This window comes from Lissotriton helveticus, chromosome 8 (assembly GCF_964261635.1).
Source record: "Lissotriton helveticus chromosome 8, aLisHel1.1, whole genome shotgun sequence".
NCBI classification, from domain to species: domain Eukaryota; kingdom Metazoa; phylum Chordata; class Amphibia; order Caudata; family Salamandridae; genus Lissotriton; species Lissotriton helveticus.
This window is the reverse complement of record NC_136069.1, coordinates 1452347513-1452371167: the sequence shown is the minus strand read 5'-3', so window position 1 is coordinate 1452371167 and position 23655 is coordinate 1452347513. Positions and strand designations below refer to the sequence as shown.

General features: G+C 42.3%; 1 protein-coding gene across 2 annotated transcripts in view; it reads right to left on the bottom strand.

Annotated features, from left to right (window-relative positions):
• The window catches only part of USP16 (ubiquitin specific peptidase 16), a 385832-nt gene that overhangs the window by 271952 nt on the left and 90225 nt on the right, over window positions 1-23655 (bottom strand). For both annotated transcript variants that reach the window (XM_078658388.1, XM_078658387.1), the window contains exons 5-7: window positions 10051-10166; window positions 5001-5194; window positions 1204-1299 (exon numbers count right to left, since the gene is read on the bottom strand). In XM_078658388.1, the coding sequence (XP_078514514.1) occupies window positions 1204-1299; window positions 5001-5194; window positions 10051-10166 (406 nt within the window). The remainder of the gene's footprint in view (window positions 1-1203; window positions 1300-5000; window positions 5195-10050; window positions 10167-23655) is intronic.

The window sequence follows — 23655 nt, the reverse complement described above, 5'->3', positions numbered from 1 at the left end:
AACTTGTGGAAACTCATCCTCGTTTTCAAATGCTCTGGATGTATGGCATGAATTAACTAAGATTTTCCCCAAATGAGCACCCACCCACAAGTACTAGTTAAGTATGAAAGCAATTATTGCTGTTCCATATAGTGGGGCTAATGTGTGGGTTATTCAGACGTGGATTATAGTTTATAAGCGGAGGGCCCAGCATGTCTGATGCTCATAGACTGCTGTGGACCACAATGAGAAGAATGCATTGTAAATGTTATGATCCCACCTGATTTTCTGGATGAGGTCAATGTTAAAGTTTATGAAAATAATTATTGCTGTAATACTAATGCATAAACTATTCATAATCATACAAAAAGCATGTACATATGTTAAGTATAAATGTAAATCAAGACATCTCGAAAAAAATTAGAAACAAGATGGCACAACTAGAACAAAGATCACTGTTAAAGTAAAAAAAAAAAAAAAAAAAGAAGAAGAAACAGAGCGCGGTGTCCCTGAACTGGGCGCTGCACTCAACATTAAAGTTTAAACTTTTTTTTTTTTAAAGCTTGAAAGAAACGCTGTGTCCTTGAAGGGGACTCCGCATTCATCTTAAAAGTAAGCGGCTGCCATTGTCCTGAGTGGGCGCGCTCCAAATACAAGAAGCAGCCGCAATTGTCCCCATTAACAAAATAGTGCTCACTGACTTATAACACAGACCATGTAACAGGCCAAGTAAACGGTCCAGTCGTTATGAGGTAACAAATGCAGACAAGTCAGAACGGAGGAAGGACTAACAAGCCTATTCATGAATCAGAAGCCAGCATTTACAAAGGACAATGGTACAAGTCAATGACAAATATGAGTGGAGAGTGGGCAGGGCTTCAAGTGCATACTCCAATACATCATGCCGTCTAATTTCTTCTATCGATTTTAATTGGTAGTTTGCAGTGGATTCTTATGCTGTAATTAGGCAAGCACTGAGAACCCCATTTTTAGGTAGCCATGCACTTTGTAAATTACACTGTAATAATAATAGAGCACAGGCATTCTTTAAAACCCAATATTGCATCATATAATAATCAAATAATTACATTTTGCACATCAAGCAACCACTATTAATGGAAACTCCATTAAACATGAATACATATTAACATTACCACATTGACACTGTTTTAAAATTCAAATAAATAATGAAATGTTTTCAATGTATTACAATACTATACATACATTGGGAGATGAATCCAATGACTCCACTGTGACCGTTGTCCCAGTCATTTTAACCTCCTTCAGAAGTTCTCTCAGAACAGGGGTCTGTGATAGATTCTTGAAGGAGGGAAGAAAACAAGAATTATACTAAATGAGTCGAATCAACATTTGAAGAGATAGATTTTTTTTAAAAGGACACAACAAGCAAAATGCACATGCTAGTGAAGTACTAGTATGCTCTTTAAAGTGAGTCAATGACTCCAGTTTAAAAATCCTTGGACAACAACAAAAAAATAAAACAAATGTGAGCAAGAGACCATATATAATTAGGAATACTAACTGTGTGTAACCCACAACCTACCAGCAGGTTAGCACACAAGAAAGTGTCGCTGGGCAACATCAAGAGAAAAAAAGAAACTTTGGTGCAAAGATGTGCATTTTGTAAACATACTGGTTAGAATGAATACTGGAATAGGTATAAATATTTCGAAATGTATAATAGACTGAATGATGTCTGAAAAAGAAGTGTGTGCTCTAAAAATATTCCCACTGAGACAATATAACTATTTTACAAAAGTTTTTAAACGGGGAAGTAAACAGTACTTCAGAAGGATATGATCCTGCAAACTTAAAAAATAAAAACTGTTGTTGAATTTAACCGTAATCCTCGCCAATCAGAGCAGACTATTAAGATTTGAATTTTATGGTTAATCATCCAATGAAAGTATGGATCTCTATTCAGAGTAAAAAGAGATAACCAAGGCAAATATACAGGCATACATAAAACATTAAATTATTCATAGCATTCAAAATGTAGAACTTATCGGCAAATATGCAACATCCAATAGCTCTATTGAATAAGTTTTGGATCAACATAATAGACATGCTTTCCGACATGCTTTCCCTTATGCTGTTTGGAGAGTAAATCATTTATTTCACTTTCTCTTTAACTTTCAATACCAAGCACCTGAGCTCTATTCAACCCCGGCCACCATATCTATGCAAAAACGGTAATGGATCTTAAATGTAGCCATTTTTAATGCCATCTTTGGGTGAATACAAATAAGCTTAACAAAACTATTCCAGAAACGTTACATTAAAATAAATGTTCCTATCAACATGCAAAGCTATTCCACGTGGAGTAGGATTCCTAAAATAAAAACAAGAAATGTGTTCACACTTGTGGTTTGTTTCAACTACCCCATCTGTCTTCTGGTGGTTTAAATGAGAAGTGTGTTCTCTTAGCTCATGGAGTTTGCATTGGGCATTAAAATGAGCATGGTCGTTCCGCACAAGCGCTTGCTTGGTTTGTGCATAAACTTCAGTATAATAATTTCTCAATTGATGTGTAAATATTGCCACATGTCTCCAGCTCCACACCGCTCAGATTGAATGGGAAAGTTCCATTTCTGCTGTACGTTTTATTACCAACAGCTAGGAGGTAAAACTTTCCTTGCAGAACGACCTCGTCAGGTCTTACGTTTCTGCAATTCAATGATTTCAAATGCAGTGTGCACCAACGATTGAGATACTTTGAATGAAAGCATTGTGAGTGCCAAAATGTTACCGCTTGCACAACACCAGGTTTCAAGTAAGCGGTACTCCCACCAGCTCTACAGAGATGCTACGGAATTCAGTTAACAGAAGCTCCAATAAATTATTGAGGAGGGAAGTAGAGCTAAGCTACTGGGATGCAAGTTGCCCGAATGCCGCAATACTGAAGACCATCAGGAGCATAACAGGTATTCAGGAGGTATTTTTAATAGACCTTTAAGAAAGCAGTGTAATAATATAGTGCTACAAGGAAAAAAGGGAGTTTAGACTAATCTATTAAGAATGTGAGACATACAATGTTTGGGGTTTACATTGTATTTATTCATATAGTATTCATTTTTGCAGAGTTATCTATTATGTTGATTACTTTGATGCATAGGAGTAAATTCGGATTAGCAAACAATAAAAACATTTATAATTACTAAATACAATGGTGTGTGAGCACAGATTTGAGGGGTCTGCATCATATTTTTTAATCTAAACCCAGCAGAGATTCTCTCTCCAATTCGTAATATACCCCAAATTCCTAGGACTATAGCCCAAAGGAGGGGGAGGGTGAAACCCTTCCGTAGTCCTTTCCTTCACATAGGCCAAGGGCACTTATAAGGTTCTGGGGGGTCAAGATACCTACTCAGTTGTGAACCACTAGAAAGTGGCAAGTTCACAACACACCTATGTTTGAAGTATATTTTCAACTGTTCACAGAAATTTCCAAGGGTACCCAAGAGAAGCTGCCACACACGCAGATGCGATTAGTAGTTCTGAAATTCTTTGTGAATTTCATTGTTACTCATATGTAAAAATAATTGTGCATGTGTAAATGTAACAAATGTACATTTCCAGGTGTGTAAAAGCTGTAGTTCAACTGGATTTTCTTACTTTTTTGTGTGCAAGAATATTTATCCAAAGCAAACACAAGATGATGACGGACGGAGAGCTGAAACTTTTCAGACACTCACCTCCAGTCACAGATCTGGGTTCAATCCATCATCGTTCTTTAGCTCACTTCGCCACCTCAGTTCAGACCCAGCTGTATGCAAATCAGTCTTGACATTGTGCCTCATGGGAACAGTCTAGCCCGAACTGCCAAACCATGTCTTCCCTGAAATAGAAACAAGCATCCTGGGACCGGTTTAGGGGTAACACCCTTCATCAGCCAGGCTAGCTTGAATCCAGTGGCAAAGTGAGCAAGGGACCCACGTCTGGGCATACCCTGCCATCTTAGGGAGAACAAAGCCAACACAATGAGCTGATGGACGGAGCGCTGAAACCTTTCAGACACTCACCCCTAGTCACAGATCTGGGTGTCGAATACATCATCGTTCTATAGCGCACTTCGCTACCTCAGTTCCGACCCAGATATATACAAATTAATCTGGGTCACCTTAGATTGCTTTTTTATAAAGACTAAGAAAAGTCATTTCAAGATGGTTGCCGTGCAGGCATACAAGCACATGCATCGGAGGACGTCTTGGATTTGGTAAAAACACTCAACAATTGCCGCCTGCAACTTTAAAAGCACTGGAGGCAAATCTAACACGATAAAGGCACGCATTTTATTTGGGGGCAGAAAATGTATGTGAACAGGCAGGAAAGAAGGGCTAAGGAGAAAGAGAGACAGTGAGAGAAAAATTGTTTATCATGCACTGCCATGCAAGCAAGACCCTAATATCAACAGTGGAAGGAGACAACTGATATAATCATAACATAATGAAACCAAAATACACTCAAAGAAGGACCAAAGTTGCAGGGAACTCATACTGCCAAGAAAGCCAACAAATCCTTGGTTGGCAAGGGAAGGAACCAAAACCCCCTTTCAATCTAAACTCACTGCAAAAGGCCTGTTGCTATACCTTTTTATGTGTTGAAAGACTGATGTCCTCTTTCTACACTCATGTCGGCTCCTGCCTCCTCCTCTTGCCGGATTCCTTCTTGCAACTTTTTTCATTTTCTTATCCATTTTAATATTTCATGAAAGTCTTTCCTACTGCTGCAATGCAGTGCTTATCAACTCAACAAATCCCTGCTACTCCTTGCTACTCTCTCTGCTCACTTTTCCTTGTCCAGGTTACTGCTTTTTTTATGGTAAGCACATTTCCTCTCCTAACCATGTGATTAGTGAAACAGGTGTGCATGTTACCAATGAGTATGTGAGAAATGTGCAGACTAGTAAAATGTTTTAGCTGGTTCTCCAGCTATTACCTCTTGCAAGGAAAAATATGCTAGAGTTCCAAAAGTAATTATTTATTTTTAAGTTAACTTACCTGCATTACAGCATTAAAGAAGCATGTATTTCCAAGGTTACTGAACCCTCTTACAGTCACTTCTGCGCTGGTACCAAGAGAAACAGGTACTTTTGCTTCATTGACGTCGATAACATGTTTAACCTTCTCTTTTTCATTTTTGCTATCTTTTTCAAGTTTTTTATTTTCAGGCTCCTTTTTCTGTTCATTCAAAACTGGCAAAAAATATTATCAAGTTATGCATTATGAAGATGAAGAGCACGTTTGTCACAGCATGATTAGAAAAATCTGAGGTACTATACAAATGAACTATTAGGACTATAAAAGATAAACAAAGGTACCAATTGCCTACACAGGTGGCATTGTACCTATAAAATGGCAAACAAAAGAGTGTTCTTGGTAAATCACTAATGGAAATAATGGATAAGGATGATGTACCAGCGGCATCACTTTTGTTCATAAAAACTGAAAAAAGTTACTCAAATATTATCCTAGTTTTCTATAATGGGTATCTTCATTAAAGTAATTTACAGTGAATAGTCCCACTTATGCGTGGAATCCTGAAGTAGCTTTTATTTTTCTCAAAAAGTTATATAAAAGTTTAAATTAAAATATGTCCCTCTATAGACTATATTGATCACATCTCATTTTTATAGGACAAAGCCACACTTGTGGGGCTAAGTGCCTGGAAGCACTCTTCATGAACCCGTTTTAAAGAGGAAAAAACAAAAAGAGGGTAATGGAAGCGAAGTAGGTAGCAGTTTTCTGAAGTCGAAATCTGACAATGCTTCATTACGGAAGTGTAAGAGAAGTGAGAGCGATGGAAGCGAGCTTTAGGGAGATGGAGGTGGTGAATTAGGCTACTGGGCACTCCACGTGTTAGCCAGATTAGGTAAAACCAATATCAAATACCTATCATCATGCACTCCATAAACCATTTTTAATGATTCTATACTATGGCAAATACAGGACTTTGTGACTTCGATACAGACATTCTACAAAACAACATTAGGAAAAGTTACTTGCCTGTAACAACAGTAATTGTAAATAACCTTTGCTTTGCTCTTTTTCTGTTCCAAATGCAGGCGAACCATGTTGCTCTAGCTGGAGGGTCATTTTTTAAATGCTTTTGAAAAGAAGAGATTTAGCTTCATCTTATATAAGGCGATATGATGACCGGCTTTGTGTGCAGTAGGTTTATGTAGCTTCTCCCTTTCACCAAGTAATCACATATACCCTTCACTTGCATGGTTATCTTCCATATATTTTTGCAACCCCCTCCAAGAATTCCAAAGTCTATGTGTCAGTTCTTCTACATTACCTATGACTGCTCCATATAGCAAAAACACTCCACAATCTCAGCTAACTTAATCTTCACTCCTGAGGCTTTAAATTTACGCTGGACTGAACTCTCCCGGGAAAGACAGAAGTAACCCATCGTCCCCACCTCATGAATGAACAGATTCCAGTCTGTTTTCTTCAAACTATACGTCCAATAGTGGGGTCTAGAAAACTATTTACAAATTGGGTACACTTATAAATGATAAAGCTACTTTCTTTAGATCCTTAGCAGACTATGGGCCTGATGTACTAAGTAATGAACGAAGATTTGTAAATAGCAATAAATAACAAATTATAATTTTCTGAACAGAATCCTATTGCATCGCATAATAAATGCCTTAGCTTATTCCTATGACAATTTCTCAAGTCACCTGTACACTGTTCAAATCACCTTTTAATTCCTTATTATCTACTACTATTGAAAACACCCCAAAACGAGGTGAGGGAGAACAAACACATTAAGGTATCCTTGGTAACAATTTCTTCAGAGTTTTTCAAGGACCAAGAGACAAAAACTAAAATCAATCCTCTTCATGGCCTACCAATGATGTGAATAAGAAAAGGAAACCTCTCAAGCTCTCTGAATAACTTTAAGACCAAAATTCCTCTTCAAAATACAGTGAACCTGTAGATGGCTCACAAAAATTATTTTTTAAAAAGGGTAACATTTAATCAACTATAAACTGTTATGCTGCCTACAATGTGATAGTAAACAACCCGAAAGGAAAGAAATATATGACAATTTCTCCCTGTCCACTGGGGTGGAAATCCACAAAACAGAACTACTACTTTTGCTCCCAATAATGACCAGATTCCTTGTTTCTAGGTCAGAAATCCACCTCTGTGTGGTCAATTTTTAAAGAGATGCCTAATAGAACTCATTCAAAAAATAAAAAGAAGAAGAGACCCAGAGATCAACAATTTGTCTGTGAATAATTTGCTACTCCCTGTAAAGTACTTGAAAGCTGTGTTGTAATATAGTTCAAACAATATATAGTTGCAAACATAATATTGAGGCAATTGTTGTCAGAGAATACAATGTTACAGGTTGTTAACTAAGCCCTCCACATTTTGGGTAGAAGGGGTTTTTGCTTGCTCATACTACTTGAGCAGTCAGGTCTTTGACACAGCAAATCCAGAATTGTATGGTCCTCAGATGGATTTCCTCCTATAAAGAGAATACCTCCCTGCGCATAAAAATATTTCTACACCTTGTCAGATATCTCCTCTCTTATTCAAGTTGTGTCCAAGACTCAAATCTTTCTCCAACGCTTTACAATCTTTATATTGATTCTCTTGGATTTCGCCTCAGTGTAACATCTCTTGCCATTTATATAGTGATGCTACCAGCTGTACATGAAACTATTTTCACTTAATGGCATAACACACCTTCTCCAGATTTTGTAAGATATACAATCATGGATGTCGAGTGACCACCTAAAACTGAATCTGATCCACACCAAATGTTTCAGAATCTCAAGCCTTATTAAATGCACTAAATCTTTGGACTTCCGTTGGGCAAACAAATATCTTAATCTAAGGGCACATACTGACTCACAAACGATGAGCACAGAACATAAACTCGGATTGAGAGGGACAAAAAGATGAATTAAAGAATCACACTTCAACACTGTAGTGCAATCTCTAGTTTTATCTATGCACAATTATGCTCACCCTTCTCTATACCATGCCTCAAGTTCATGTTGCCAACCTGAAGGCTGTGTACCACAATGCTGATGTCAGGGATTACTTAATATGACCACATTTCCCCACTCATCACACTGCACTGATTGGATCTAAAAAGATATTTAAAAGGAGTTTCACAGTGCACACAATACTGCTCTAAGGCAACCAAAGCGTAGTGGCTCACAAATTGGCCAATTCGGTATGACAGTGCTCTCCAGGAAGCTCATCTTTCTGGAAAAGTCAATTATCAAAATATACTGTTGTTTTACACAGTCCTTCTATGGAAGAGTGCATACATCAGGAACGCTATTCCAACTGAGATGAAGACTAACCTTTGTTTGCTCATTACCCACCTTCGTGCTCAAAAAAACATTTTTCGGGTTAGGTCCTGAGCTTAACTCACATGAAGGTTCTAAATGCAAAAGTTACAGGCCTCTTTATTTTGTTTCTGTCAGGGAGACACTCCCTCCGCAAAAAGAGACTTGGGCAAAGAGACTAGGAAACTGTCAGATGGTGGTATTACCACATGCTCGCCGGAAGTAGCCCACATAACACCCACCATGTAAATAGTGGTTAGGTTACTGGAGGGCCAATTTTTACATGGTTTGTCACAGAGGAAGGATGATTGGGAAAAAAAGTGGTTGGTGGTGGGTTCCAACAGCTCGAACCTGGCACAAACCCCTATCTGACCTTCTATGGTATTCAGGAGTCTAGTCTGATGTACATGCAATGTAATCCCTTGACATTCCTGAACCTTGAACAAGGCTGCACAGCTTCCATCACCTCTTCACCCTGAGAAGCTATGGTAATCGCAGGAAATGCAGCATCCACTAGGGACATCAGCATCATTGTGCTTGTACCACCATGATAACATCTGCCACCATCTTCACCATTCTCCTGTCAAGGTGCAACAGCCCCTTAAATTAAGGGGACGTACCGCCAGCAGCTCTGGCAGGAGACTTGCACGGAGGTAGTAGGAATTAGGCTCAGGGGAAAGCAGTGCTATGCCCAAGTGTAAATGAAGGTCATAGAGATGTTCCTTAGTGCCGGACATGATATTAAGTAATGCAATATCTACTATTAAACTGGCCTTCAGTGGTCAGATTTACAAAGCTTTTTGGGCACACAAGCTTAATTTATGGTATGCACACAGATATCTGAAGGTAAAAATGACAGATTTTGATTGACAAAATCAGTAGATATTTATATCTATGAAGGAAAACCAATGAACGTAAAACATCAGCAAGTACTATAAATTGGCCAGTCATAGGTTTAAAGCTGCCTTTCAAACAGGTGCTTTCCAAGGGAGGGACACTTAATGTTGGAAATACCCCTAAGTGGTACAGCTTTCTGAGAATACATCAACATTCCCAATGGTTTTCTTACTAAATATATAGATAATAATGCCAAAAAGTCGGTCTAACTTGGCCTCAACCTTAATATCTTCGAAGACTGTATGATAAAGAAAAACTGGACTAATCAGGTATAATACAAAGATCCAAATGCAGGTTTTTGATATCATCAATGCTGATGGCATGCTTTTTTTTCATGGCCAAGGGCTGGAAAAGGAAAATCCCTCTGCAGCCTCTTCAAAATGACTACGATATTCGCGTGGTTTGTTTTGGGAGCTGCATGGTTAATATGAGTTTTTGTTACTATAGGACCACAGGCATCCTGCATCCAGAGGTCATCCCTGTTATCAAAACCTACATGTATTTAAATCTAGTTATTTGACAACTGTAATGCAGGGCTGAAACGTTATTGGAGATTACGGTCCAACATTCTGTATTGCTGGGTAGAAAACACATAGAATGAGCTAATACAGAGGACGATACATTTTGCCCGAGGATGGACATGGAAAAAAAGACACGCTTAGAAAAAAAATACTAAGAAAAAAGTACATATAGAAGGAAGATTACTCAGAGCACCTGCCGCAATGATTGTGCAATGCATGAATTTGTGTTACAAAAGTGACCCAGGCCTTTGATTATAGGAGCAATGAACTAGGTCGTAATTTGTTAAAATCTTCTAGTACAGTACTTACCTATTTTAGAAGTCTCTACACGGGTTTGTTTATTGGTTTCTTTACGGACATAATCCACAAGCTGTCCTAACCGAGTTGAACTGTTGTATGGCACTTCATCATCACACAAGTAGCACCTGTCTCCACCAAGGGAGTTTGAAGAACACAAAAACAATCAAAGAAATTAAACATGCTTATATCCTCTTTAGCGCTCTTGTTCTGCTTTCACATAGATTGAAAAATACCCTTTTATGGCAATTGGCTTTTTTTAAACCTCACGTTCTGTCCTTTTCCACAAATTGTTGTTAAAATTGAACAACTTATTTTGTGTTTGAAGAAAAATAAATAAAAGATAACACATGATCAATTATTTTACACTATGGTTTTTATATTCTGGCACAAGACTATTGCAGTTTTATTTTACCAGGTCCAAAAACAACAAAATGCTTTCCGACATATTTAAGTAACAAAGTGTCCCCCCTCCCCCAAATAGGTGGGGGATTTAGTTTATATATATATATATATTTTTAACTGTTTTTATTAAACAAGTAAAATGGGAAGGTCATCGCATACAATTAGTCATTAATTGCAGCAGTGTCATATTTTCGCAAGTCAGGCAGTTACATAGTATATGATATCATGTGTGGTAGGACAAGATGTTCACTATCTATACATATCAAGGTGTGATTTAGTTTATATTTTGAAAGTTATGCATGCATTAAAATACTTCCTATAAATACTGATTAAGATATGTTCAAACTTAAAACTGCACAATGTCAAAATGTTGGCATAATTCTGAATAAAAGTAACCGACTTCTATTCTACAAACTACCTAGGACTATAATTCCTGTAAAATCTAAATATTATGAAAACTAAACAGCTGTGCAGCTGGAATTGAATTCTATCAATATCTGTGCGTGAAACAATATATGCAAATACTCTAAATTGTTTTTTATTAACCAATCGCCATCCTATTTTTTATTAAAATCTATTAAGTGAATAACCGTTCTGTGGGCGGCACACATCATAATACAAAACATAAAAACAAAAACGACAGCCGATAAAACAAAACAAAAGCAAAGAAATACAAAATCTAAAGAATTTCCCTCATTAATATACATGTGGTTTAAAAAAACTGGATATTGGGGAAAGGCCAACACTGCTGCTTGTGGGCTTTTCTTTAACCAACCTATATCACAACTCTGAAAGGGAGGCATCATGGTAAATGCAGGAGGCCCACATATGCTAGTCATGCATATATCCTACTACTAATTTTCTAGCAGAAGCAGCATATTTCATGTCAACACAAACATCCCCTATAATAGGGAACAGTATGCTTTATGTTCACTTGTCTCTGAATAAAAAGAATACCAAGTAGGTGGGTTCGTACAGATCATTGTATAAACTACAGACCGCATCAAACATTTATGTAAAGTGTATTTTAATGCACCCATTTTTAGGTCCAGCTAAATAAAGCTGTAACGGACTGCCGCGACATAAACAATATATGAGAGTGAGAGTGTAAGTGAGAGAGAATTACTTGTTGAACGTTTCTTCCCCATATTAGTTCAGCATGTCTGGCAGCTACTGGGCATTGTAACTCTCATGCAGAAAGAATGGATTTTTGCTTGTGCAGATAAGAGCTTCAGAGAGGTGCTTCCACCTCAACACCTCGTAAGTATTGCACCGATTCCATCCTGCATATTAGCTGACCCTTGCAGAGGTGGCAGCAACTATCTAAGCCGGGGTTGATTACAACTCCTTTGTGTACATTGCCCAGCAACAGTGCAACAATGGACAATATGTGCTTTCATCCCGTCTTAGCAAATTAAACAAGTATCCTGCATTTAGACTCAGTCCATCTGTCTCATTTTCCTGGCAGTGTCTCCCAAGAAATTTTGCTTTACATGCTGTTTAAAGTGCAACTGCTGGATGCCAGCCTTCAACATGCCCTGCCTGCACTGTCCACATAATCCTTTAATACCAAAGTTACCCAGAGCACCTATTGTCAACTTGCAACAAACTGCTAGAGAGTTCCATCTACTATAACACAAAACTTGATTCAAGGAAGTTACCTCTCTCACTTAAATCTCATTTTACCTACACAATAGAACAACTGTGGTCAATACTCCTGCATAAAAGCAGAAGCTCCTCAAAGCTATATCCTCAAACCCTTCATTTTTAACATCCACAAGAAATCCTTAATAGAATTGATCAATGTTTTTGCGTTCACCAGCTATAATTACACAGATGACATACAGATACTTAAAAAATTGTAAAAGCCCCAAGGACACAGGAACCTCCAAAATCTTCAGTAGCCTCCAGGCTGGTGACCAATCTCAAATTGAACACATCCAAAATTGAAAACTTCTGACCATTTCTGCGCCTGGCCTGATAATCTAGGACCACCACCAAAAATGTATAAGGAGGAAAGAAAGCTAAGAATTGCCATTGACTCCAAGCAGTTCAAGAATGTCTAAATAGATACACTATCCAGATCAAGCTTTCTTGCCAAGAAACCAATGCCATGCATCTGCCACACCTAGGATTCTCCCATAATCCAAACGATCTCTCTTGTACTATCAAAAAAAGATTGTGCCAAAGGCCTATATCATGGTTCACCTTTATCAACTATAAGAGACTACAGAGAACACTATTGCTAGACTCCTACTACATGTAAAGCCGCAAGCCCATCTTGGAGGCACTCCAGTGGTTACCAGTTGCTGAAGTTCCTCTTCGAAGCTGCTTTAAAGGACCCACAGGGTAATAAATGGCAAAGGACCACTTTTTATAAAAGTAAAAAAATAATAAAATACATCCAACAACATCCAACAAAAGACCCTACGCTCTGCCCGATTCAAAATCCCAGAATACAAGTTAAAAAAACATGGGTGGAATATCTTTCTCTGTACAAGCACTGAGCTACAGAATTTGTTACCACTAAAAATAAGTTCCACTGAGAATCATCTCCGCTTCAGAACACTAGTCGAGAGCTGGCTTTTCTAAACATGATCTCAATACTCATGACACAAAAATGTACAGCAATAGTATGAACTATACATTAAAAAATGCATAGAAAAAATAAATTACCTTTGCTTTGTACAGGACTATGCAAGTATATTGTACCTTACACTTTCATATAGGTCTAAGTATAGAGACAATCTAATGGGTACGTACATGTGTAGTTATATGGGTCTGTAGTTTGAACAGGGATGGCACTGTTAGGAGTATGCACGTGTGAATGCATATGTCATTATGTGCATTTCTAAATATATATAGAAACATCACAAACTAAAAAAAATATTTTATATATATGGAAATGTACGTATATTAAGCCATCTCATGAATATGTGCATCTGGATATGTAGATTTTGTTGTTGTTTTTTTGTCCTCATTCGCCGTCAATCTCACTTTAAAATCCACCCTGGGCATCTGTACTCACTCTCATGACACTAACGAATGTAGGCTATTGGAATGGAGTCCCGCCTACTAGTACTAGACACTCCGTGGGTATCAATGAAGGATCCACCGAGATACCCCTTCTGCGAAGCTCAAGAGCAAGATGACTTTCGCCGATAATCTGCCACAATACCTGGCACCACACGGCTTAGCCAGAAGAGTATTAACAGCATAATCATAGGACTTAGGGGGAAAAAAAAAAGGAAAAAACCACGATTTTACCTCGACGTCTAAGAGTCCCATCTAAGTTGCAGAGGATTCCAAAATGCCTTCTTCTTGCTACTACACTGTCTGGCTAGATCTAATTTGGAGACTGCCAAAACTGATGACTGCCAATCCGCAAATGTGGGCGGACTAGATTCCGTACTTTTTATACAAATTTGCCTCCTGGCTAACAGAACAGAATAGAAAAGTAGAGCTTCAGCAAGACCAGTGATGTTTTCTGCGAGACCAAATATTATTAAAGGTAGATCTATATTGATCGCGCAGCCTAATACACTTGTCAGAAAATCTCCAACCTCCCGCCAGAAAGTAGCAAGCGAAGGACATTCCATAAACATATGTATATCTGAGGCGGAGACCAGGCCACATTTTTTACAACTGCCTGCTACCCCATCTGACATTTTTGTCAGTTTATAGGGGGTAAAATAGGCCGAGGTGGTTTCTTCTTAGCCAGGCTGGTTTCACAACTTCATATAAGATCTTAAATGATTTCTGCCATAGTTTAGCACAGTTCTGTGTGGGCAAAGCCCCCCCCCCCATAGTTCCTCAGCAAGCTTAAATTCACCATCTACTTCTTCATGCAGTGTTAGGTACCAAAGGGAAATTTCTTACTTCCCTGGGGGTTTGATCACAAGCTGATGTTCTAAACTGCTTCCACACCCCAGGGCTCGCCTCCGTGGGTGAGATTGGACCCAACTTGCAAGTTGATAATGCTTAAACCGAGAGAGTCCTCCCCCCGACCCTGTCCTGGAGATGTTCCCAGGGAATAAGGGTGCCTCCATCAAGGAGGTCTCCCCACACCGATAACTCTGCCTCGCTCAGAGGTTTTGCCAGACTGTCCCTTAAACACTCTGGGGTTCCAGGAGAATCGCAAAGGGGAGCCAAGCTGGAAAAATAGTCAAGCCCCACTGCTCCCCTAACTTGGGCCCAGGTTTTGGCTACCCCCTTAAGAACCTTCTGTCTGATTTTTTTTTTTAAACTTCGGATCTCCGAATTTAAACAAAAAACCTTCCTCTGACAGTTTGGCGCCCCTAAGCATAGCCAAAAACATTCCTCCCACACCAGTATCCACGGGCATTCTCAATAACATACGTGAATGTGAGAGTTGGAAAGCCCAAGCATACAGCTGGAGGTCTGGTAAGGCCAGGCCACCCTTTTCTCTTCTCCGCCTCAGCTTTTTCCAGGCGATCCTAGATGCCTTAGATGCCCAGATGAATGAGTTAATGTCACTCTGAAGCTTCGCTATCGTAGATTTTTCAAAATAAAGAGGGATACAATTAAAAAGAAATGTAATCTTTGGTAGTATCGCCATCTTGATCAGATTAGTTCTTCCCAGAATTGACAATGGAAGGAAAGCCCAGGATTTCATAAGCCTTCTACATTCCTTTGCCACTATATCTCGGTTGATCTCAGCAATCTTTGTGATGTCCTACACCAAATGGACACCCAGGTATCTCATTTTGGAGCTAGGCTGGTAACCTTTGCTGTGTATCTGCCAGATTCCAGGTCATAATTTATTTTTTTGCGGCACTGATCTCATATCCAGACACAGAGCCAAACTCCCGGGCCAAACTGATGACTGCTGGAAAAGCTGACTGCAAGTCCGCGGAAAAACAAGATAACATCTGCATACAGGGCTACCTTCCTCTCATACTTGAATGGCTGTATATTAGGATCCGCCCTAAGCCCTTGGGAAAATGGCTTAATGTAAAGATCAAATAGAAGAGGGGAGAGTGGGCAGCCCTGCCTGGTTCCTCTTGTGATCTTAACAGGGTCCATAATATTCCCGTTAACCAACAGCCTAGCCTTGGGGTTCGTGAAAATCAACTGCACCATGACAGAATTTTCCCCCTAAATTGAACTTCTTTAAGGCCTCCGACAGGTATATCCAATTTACTCTGTCGAAGGCCTTGGTAGCATCCAATGTCATGGCTGCCAATGGAAGGGAATATGTAGTGGCAAGATTGATAGCACCGATAAGATCATTTGGGATATCTGAGAGCTGCCAGCTCCTTACAAAACCTTTCTGATTTAAATGAAGGACATCCCCCACAATAAGACCCAATCTCGCTGCCAAAATAGAAGTGAAAATGCTTTAGTCTACATTTAAAAGCGAAATGGGTCTGTATGATCCACAACTTGACGGGGTTTACCAGGTTTTAGTATCAAAATTATTAGGGCATCGTTCCAAGAAGTTGGGAGCCCTAAACCAGCCTCTAGCACATAAGAAATGCGTTACTTACCTGTAACTGCAGTTATCCAGTATTAGTGTCTTTCATAGATTCACATGCCTGAATCATTCCCCGTCGTCGAGACGGGAGCCTCCGGTATATAAAAAAGTAATGTCCTAGAGACATACATAGAAAGAATAGGCCCAAAGGTCTCACCTTAGTAGCCTATCCACGTCCTTTTGTAGGAAGGACCAAACAGAGCAGGCCCCAAGGGTCCCACCTTGGTGGCCTATCTGGGTCCTTTTGTAAAAAAGGACCAAATAAAGTGAAACAGCCAATCAGCTACTACCTCCTTCTAGAACCTTCCTACCAGGAGCCCAAGTCTCTCAGATTTTCGTACGCACCAAGCTAGTTAGGCGTAAACTCCTTAGAGAGAAAGGTGAGCCCTGCCAGGGGAGGCGGGAGGGTGCATGTGAATCTATGAAAGACACTAATACTGGATAACTGCAGTTACAGGTAAGTAACGCATTTCTTATCCAGTATTTGGGTGTCTTTCATAGATTCACATGCCTGAATCAGAGTAGCGAGCAATACATAATGCACATTCTGTGTGAACATCAGGTACAAGCATGTAGATAAAGCATATCACATGACTATAAATCACAAAATGCAATGTCATATACATACAACAAGAGAATGTGCATACCCGTAAAGGATGGAGGGATGTAGTAGGACTCACCTTACTGAAATAGATGGCGAAGCACTGCTCGGCCCACTGCTGCATCCTTCATCAGCTCAGTATCCAGGCAGTAGTGTCTGGTGAAGGTGTGCAGGGACTTCCATGTCGCCGCTCTGCAAATGTCCAATATCGGCACTCCAGCGAACAGCGCTGCCGATGTGGACATGGCTCTAGTCGAATGAGCTTTAACACGTGAGTCTAAAGGTCGCCCAGCCTTGTCGTGACAAAAGGTGATCGCAGAAGAGATCCATCTTGAGATGCTCTGCTTCGTCAGGGGCATGCCCAGTCTTGGTCTACTAAAGGCAATAAAGAGCTGTGGTGACTTTCGAAAGTGTCGTGTCTTATCAATGTAGAATTTAAGGCACCTCTGTAGATCTAGAGAATGTAGAGTTCTTTCGGCTGCCGTGGTAGGATTCGGAAAGAACGATCTAAGCACCACTGGTTCGTTAAGATGGAAGTCCGAGGGGACTTTTGGAATGAAGCGAGGGTTAGTCCTCAGAATTACTCTGTCCTCTCTGAATTGAAGGAAAGGATCCTGAATGGACAGAGCTTGCAATTCACTGACCCTTCTAGCAGAGGTTAGTGCCAGGAGGAGGGCCGTTTTCCAAGATAGGAACTTGATCTCTGCCTTATGGATGGGTTCGAAGGGATGCTTCATTAGTTGATGAAGAACCACATTCAGGTGCCACGATGGAGGAATAGGTCGCGGTCGTGGAAAGGACCTAAATAAACCTTTCAGGAATTGTTTGATGAGTCTGTCCGCCCACAAAGAAGGGCCCGTAGCCGTTCTCGTGAACCTTGAAATTGCTGCGAGATGCACTTTGATGGATGTATGCGCAAGGCCTGATTGTGCAAGATGTAACAAGTATGGCAGCAGCTGTTGTGGAGTGGCATGGAAGGGATGCAAGCCATGATCCACACACCAGGAACAGAATCGCTTCCATTTTAGTGAGTAGGTTTTGTTAGTGCTGACAGCTCTAGCTTTTGCAAGGACATCTCTGCAATCCTGCGGGATGCTCAGGTGGCTGAATTCGCGGTATTCAGGAGCCAGGCTGACAATTTCAGAGAGCTCAGGTTCGGGTGGAGAATCTGCCCTTGAGACATCGTGATCAGGGCCGGAAACTGCTTCAGGCGAAGAGGAGGCCGGGCAGATAGGCGATGAAGTTCCGTGAACCAGTGCTGCCTCGGCCAGGATGGAGCAATGAGGATCAGAGTGTAGGGTTCCGATTTCATCTTCCTGAGGACCCTGGGTATTAGTGGGAATGGCGGAAAGGGGTACGCAAAGACGTTGCGCCATGCGATGGAAAATGCATTCCCGAGGGTTCCTGAGTGGTGATGCCTGCTTGCGAAGCTTTGGCATTTGGCGTTCTCTCTGGTGGCAAAGAGGTCTATGGTTGGAGTGCCCCACTCCTCGAAGATATGGTTCAGCACCTCCATGTCCAATTCCCATTCGTGGGAAGGAGACCTCTCTCTGCTCAGTGCGTCCGCCAAAACGTTGTCCTTGCCCGGGACATACTCCGCTTTTAATCCTATTCCGTGTTCTAGAAGCCAATTCCAAATTCTTTGCGATTCTCGTGATAACGAGATCGAACGTGTCCCCCCCTGTTTGTTCAGGTAATGCATCGTCGTGGTGTTGTCCGTCCTGACGAGCACCGGGGATTGACGAATGCGTGGGAGAAACGATTGGAGCTAGGAAAACCGCTCGTAATTCCAACAGATTGATATGCAGTTTTGTTTCTTGTGTCGTCCATTTCCCATTGATCTGTAGTTCCTGGAGGACTGCCCTCCAGCCTTCCAGTGACGCATCCGTAGTTATTACATGCGGCTCCGCTGGGAGCAGGAATGGCAGACCCTTCGACAGATGGTGGAGTGACATCCACCATTGCAAATGGTTGATAATGGGTCGAGTGACTCGTATGCGGTCCTCGAAAGAACCTGTGGCTTGCGTCCATTGTCTTGTCAGTGCTTCCTGAAGAGGACGCATTTTCAGACGGCAGTGCGGAATGAGCAGTATGCATGAAGACATCATCCCAAGGAGGGACTTGAACGTGCGGACCGGGAGAGTCTTCCTCGAAGCCACTGCCTTGGCTAAGGAGATGAGTTTGTTCTTTCTCTCCTGAGAGGGGAAAGCTCTGACCCGCTCCGTATCCAGAGTTGCTCCAAGGAACGTGATGACTCTGGTGGGTTCCAGAACCGACTTTGCGGCGTTGAGGGTCAGTCCCAGGCGGTGGAAAATATCCAGACAGGCGCTGGAGGATGAGGCTGCGCCGGCCTCCGTCGGTGCCTTCACCAACCAGTCGTCTAGGTATGGAAACACCTGGTGGCCTTGCTGACGAAGGAACGCTGCCACTGGAGACAGGCATTTCGTAAATATCCTCGGGGCCGATTTGAGACCGAATGGAAGGACACGAAATTGGTAGTGGTGTCCTGCCACCGCAAACCTGAGGAACTTTCTGTGTCCTTTGAGAATAGGTATTTGGTAGTAGGCGTCCTGAAGGTCTAAAGACGTCATGTAGTCCCCTTCCTCCAGAAGACCCAGGATTTCTTGCAAAGTCACCATACGGAACGATTGTTTCTTTAGGAACACGTTGAGTGCCCTGAGATCCAGGATCGGTCTCCACTTCTTTCCTTTTTGGTGGATTAGGAAGAAGTGAGAGTAGAAACCTTGATTCATGTGGGCCCGTGGAACTTTCTCTATTGCTCCCTTCTGCAACATAGAAGTTATTTCCTGAAGAAGTAATCGCAGGTGCCTGTGCGAACGTTGGCACGGAGGTGTTGTTGGGGGGGTAGAGGTGAATTCTAGGGAATGTCCAAAACGAATGAGTTGTAGTACCCAACGATCTGTCGTTATGGATTGCCAATTTCGATGGAAGTGTGTTAGTTTCCCTCCAAGTCTTAAAGAATGTAGTGGTGGAGGGGCTAGCCGGGGAGACAAGTCATTGTCTGTTGCCAGCAGGCCGTTTTTGTCCCTTTCCTCTGTAATTGGATTTGCCGTAGGAAGACTGCCTTCCCTGTTGGGGTTGTCGCTGTTGAAATTGCGGCTTGGACTGTGAATATGAGTACGAAGACCGATTCTGAAAGGAACCTTTGTATGTAGGTTGTCCTCTTCCCCTTTGGCCACGAAAGGACTGGGACCGAAATTGTAGAGTACCCAGAGCCTTGGCGGTATCTGTGTCCTTTTTAATGGTGGTAAGGGCCGTATCAATTTGTTCACCAAACAGATGCTGGCCATCGTAAGGCATATCCAAGATCCTGGTTTGCACCTCCTGGCGGAAAGTGGTGGCCTTGAGCCAGCCCTGTCGCCTCAGGACTGCAGCTCCCGCCAGTTGCCGAAAGCCAGTCATGGCGGCATCAATGGCACAGTCGATAATTTCTGAGGCAGAGGTTTGTCCCTCCAAAAGAAGTGAATGTGCCTCTTCTTTGACATCTTCCGGCAGATTTGAAAGATAGGGCGCAATGTCCGCCCAGAGTTGGCGATTATAACGGCCAAGTAGAGCTATAGAATTAGCCACTTTAACAGTCATAGCTGATGTGGTCGTAAACCGTTTGCCCACGGCATCCAGTTTCTTACCCTCTTTATCCGGTGGCGTCGATAAAGGCGAGGCCGGATTCCTTGAGTTCTTCTGCGCCGCCTGAGTCACCACGGAATCTGGTTTGGGGTGACCAGTCAGGCATGCCGGTGCCGTTGATGTGGCCTTATATTTCTTATCAAGCCTGGGCACCACCACCTGTACAGAAGCAGGTGATTGCATGATTTGCTTGCCCTGCTTCCAGATGTATTCAATAATTGGTATCGACCTTGAAGTTTTCTTTGTGGGCTCCTTAAAGTCATAAAGGAAAAATTCAGTCTCCTGAGATTCCATTGACATGTGGAATCTCTTGGCAGCCCGCTCCATGATGTTGTGAAAGCCACCGATGTCTGCAGGTGGAGACTCAGAAGTCTGTGGAGCTGGAGAGGCTGGAGAATGTGCCACATAGTCCTGGTCTGCATCCGGGTCCGATTGGTCTTCATCCACTTCCCCTTCCTCTTGTTCCCTTTCTTCTTCCTCAGATGAGGAAACATTTTGAATTGGCACCTGTGTCTGTGGAATGACCAGAGGAGTGGGTCTATGGCGAGAAGAAGGTGTTGGCGCCTGTGCTGGAAGCGTTGGCGCAGAATGCTTCTCTGGGAACCTTTCTTTATAATCCTTAATGAGGTATTGCAGGTCCGAGACTATAGAAGCCGGAAGGCACACCATAGGAGTAACCTGAGACTGAGGCGGAGGGTGGACCTGTTGTTCAGGAAGGTCTTCCTCCTCTTCCGGCTCCTCATCTGTGGTTTGACATTTCAGCACTAGATCCGACGGGCTAGTAGCTTGCGTAAAGGAGTCCTCGTCCGACTCCTGACCTTGTAGTATACAGGCAGGTGGTAGTTGTTGTATCCTGCCTGGTGACGTCTGACTCGGCGTAATTGGCCTTTTAGTAATTTTTACCATGACATGGCTTACTTGCGGTGGAAAGGCATCCATAGCATGGGATAGGAGTGCAGACTCCTTCCATGGTCCTGTAGATGGCAATGCTGGAGTCGACGGTGCCTTGGTAGGTATTTTCGTCGACGCGAATTTCGTCGTGGACGGTGGTTGTGACGACGGTGCCTTCATCGACGGCAGCTTCGTCGACGGCAAGGTCTCCAACGTCGACGCTGCACTCGTCGTCGACGGTTTTCCCATCGTCGACGGGATGACCTTCGTCGACGAGATTTGTTTCGTCGACGGTGCTGATTTCGTCGACGGGGTCGTCGTCGTCGATGACTTCGACGATGCTCTCGTCGTCGACGATGTTGTCATCGTCGTCGTTGACGATGGAGTGACCGGGATGGTCGACGACGTGGGTCTACTCGACGACGACGAAGGCGTCGTCCTCGTGGTCGAGGAGGAGGCCGACGATGCCGTCGTCGTCGACACTGTCGTCGTCGACGTCGAGACAGTTTTCTGTGCCGAAAGCACCGTAGATGCCGTCGTCGTCGCCAGGACCAGTGGCACCTTCCTGGAGACAGGCAGGTCCTTGACAGACACAGATGGCTTGCCCTCTGAGGACTTTTTAGAAGTCTTCATAGGAGGGGTGTCTGTGGGGCTAGGGGAAGAAACCCTTGGCCTCTTCAAGGAAAATTGGGACGCTCCTGACCCACTCTCACCTTCTGATGCCAAGTCAGCAGTCTTGGTCTTGAGCCTGTTGAGCCACAACAGAAGTCGACCTTCCCGGTCCTTGAGGGTCTTGTTGGAGAAGGTCCGGCAGATTTTGCATTCCTTGGCCTGGTGGTGAGGGTAAAGACAATATAAACATCTGTCATGTTTATCGTCGATGTGAAGTCTCTTCTTGCAGCAGGAAGAACAGGCCCTGAACAGACCTTTCTTCTGGCCTTCAGACATGCTCTGAAAAGATTAATAAGTCGTTTTTATGAAGAAAATAAGTTTCCTGAGGAGAGCTCAGGTGGAGACTCCCTAGCACAACGTGCGGTAGAAAATCTGAGAGACTTGGGCTCCTGGTAGGAAGGTTCTAGAAGGAGGTAGTAGCTGATTGGCTGTTTCACTTTATTTGGTCCTTTTTTACAAAAGGACCCAGATAGGCCACCAAGGTGGGACCCTTGGGGCCTGCTCTGTTTGGTCCTTCCTACAAAAGGACGTGGATAGGCTACTAAGGTGAGACCTTTGGGCCTATTCTTTCTATGTATGTCTCTAGGACATTACTTTTTTATATACCGGAGGCTCCCGTCTCGACGACGGGGAATGATTCAGGCATGTGAATCTATGAAAGACACCCAAATACTGGATAATTAAACAGCTGCGTTAAGACGGGGATGAACTTCTCTCCCAACATCTTATAAATCTCTGCTGGAAGGCCATCAGGGCCCGCCGCTTTCCCGGACTTCGAACGTTGAATGGCTTCTCTAACCTCCGTTTGAGTAAAGGCTTGACCCAGATGTTGCTGTTGGCCCTGTCCAAAAGAGGAAATGGGAATATCCCTTAACCAGTTTTGAACACTGGCAGCATGTAACCTTTTATCCTCACAATATATCTCTTGGAAGTAGGTCTGAAATGCCTGACTGATTTCACCGTCTGAGCGGAAGATCTTATCTCCGTTAGTAATCTCATTAATGTGGTTTCTTGCCCGATCAGACTTAGCTTTCCAGGCAAGGAGTTTGCCTGCACCCTCTCCATATTCTAAATGGGCGATTTTACTAGCCTCCCATTTACGTATAAGCCTGGACTGAAGGATGCTTTCTAGTTGCCCCTTTAAGTTATCCAATTTGGCTTTCCTTTCTTGCTGGGCTTCAGGCGAGGCTCGAGGGGATAGTTCAGCTTCTAGATCTTTCAACTTCCCCTCAATGGAAGATACCTCCTCTTTATATTTTTTATTCCTAAAGCTTACCCTGCTGGTGATTGGACCCTGCAGAAAGGCTTTAAAAGAGTCCCACACATTTAATATTGATGTTGACCCCAGATTTATATCAAGGAAGCATTCAGTTTCCTGTAATATAAAAACTTTTTCTTCCTCCACCATGAGAAAAGATCGATCAAATGACCATGTACGGATAGGCCCTGCTGATGGACTAACCAGACGTAAAAGAACCCCTGAGTGACCGGAAAGATGATTAGCCAGATAAGTGATATTGTTAACTCTATTTCTCAACGAGTTACTAATCAGCATGTAATAGATTCTGGATTGGTGCTGATATTTATGGTTACTAAACAATACCCCAAGCTGCAGGCCTGATCTTTCCCTCCATATATCCAAAAGAGCAAATTGCTGCATTGCCTCTAAAAGGAGGTCCCGTGATTTTAAAGGGGCTGCAGCTCTGCTATGTTTTGAGTTTTATCTAGGCTGGGATTTAGAACTATATTAAAATCTCCAGCCATAATTATTGGCTCAGGAAAATCCAAAAGATGGAAAAAGATGGTCTTAAGAATAGAGGGATCATCTTGGTTGGGTCCATAGTAGCCAACCAACGTATATAGGGTCTCCATTATTTACTTTAACAGTGACCCATCTGCCACC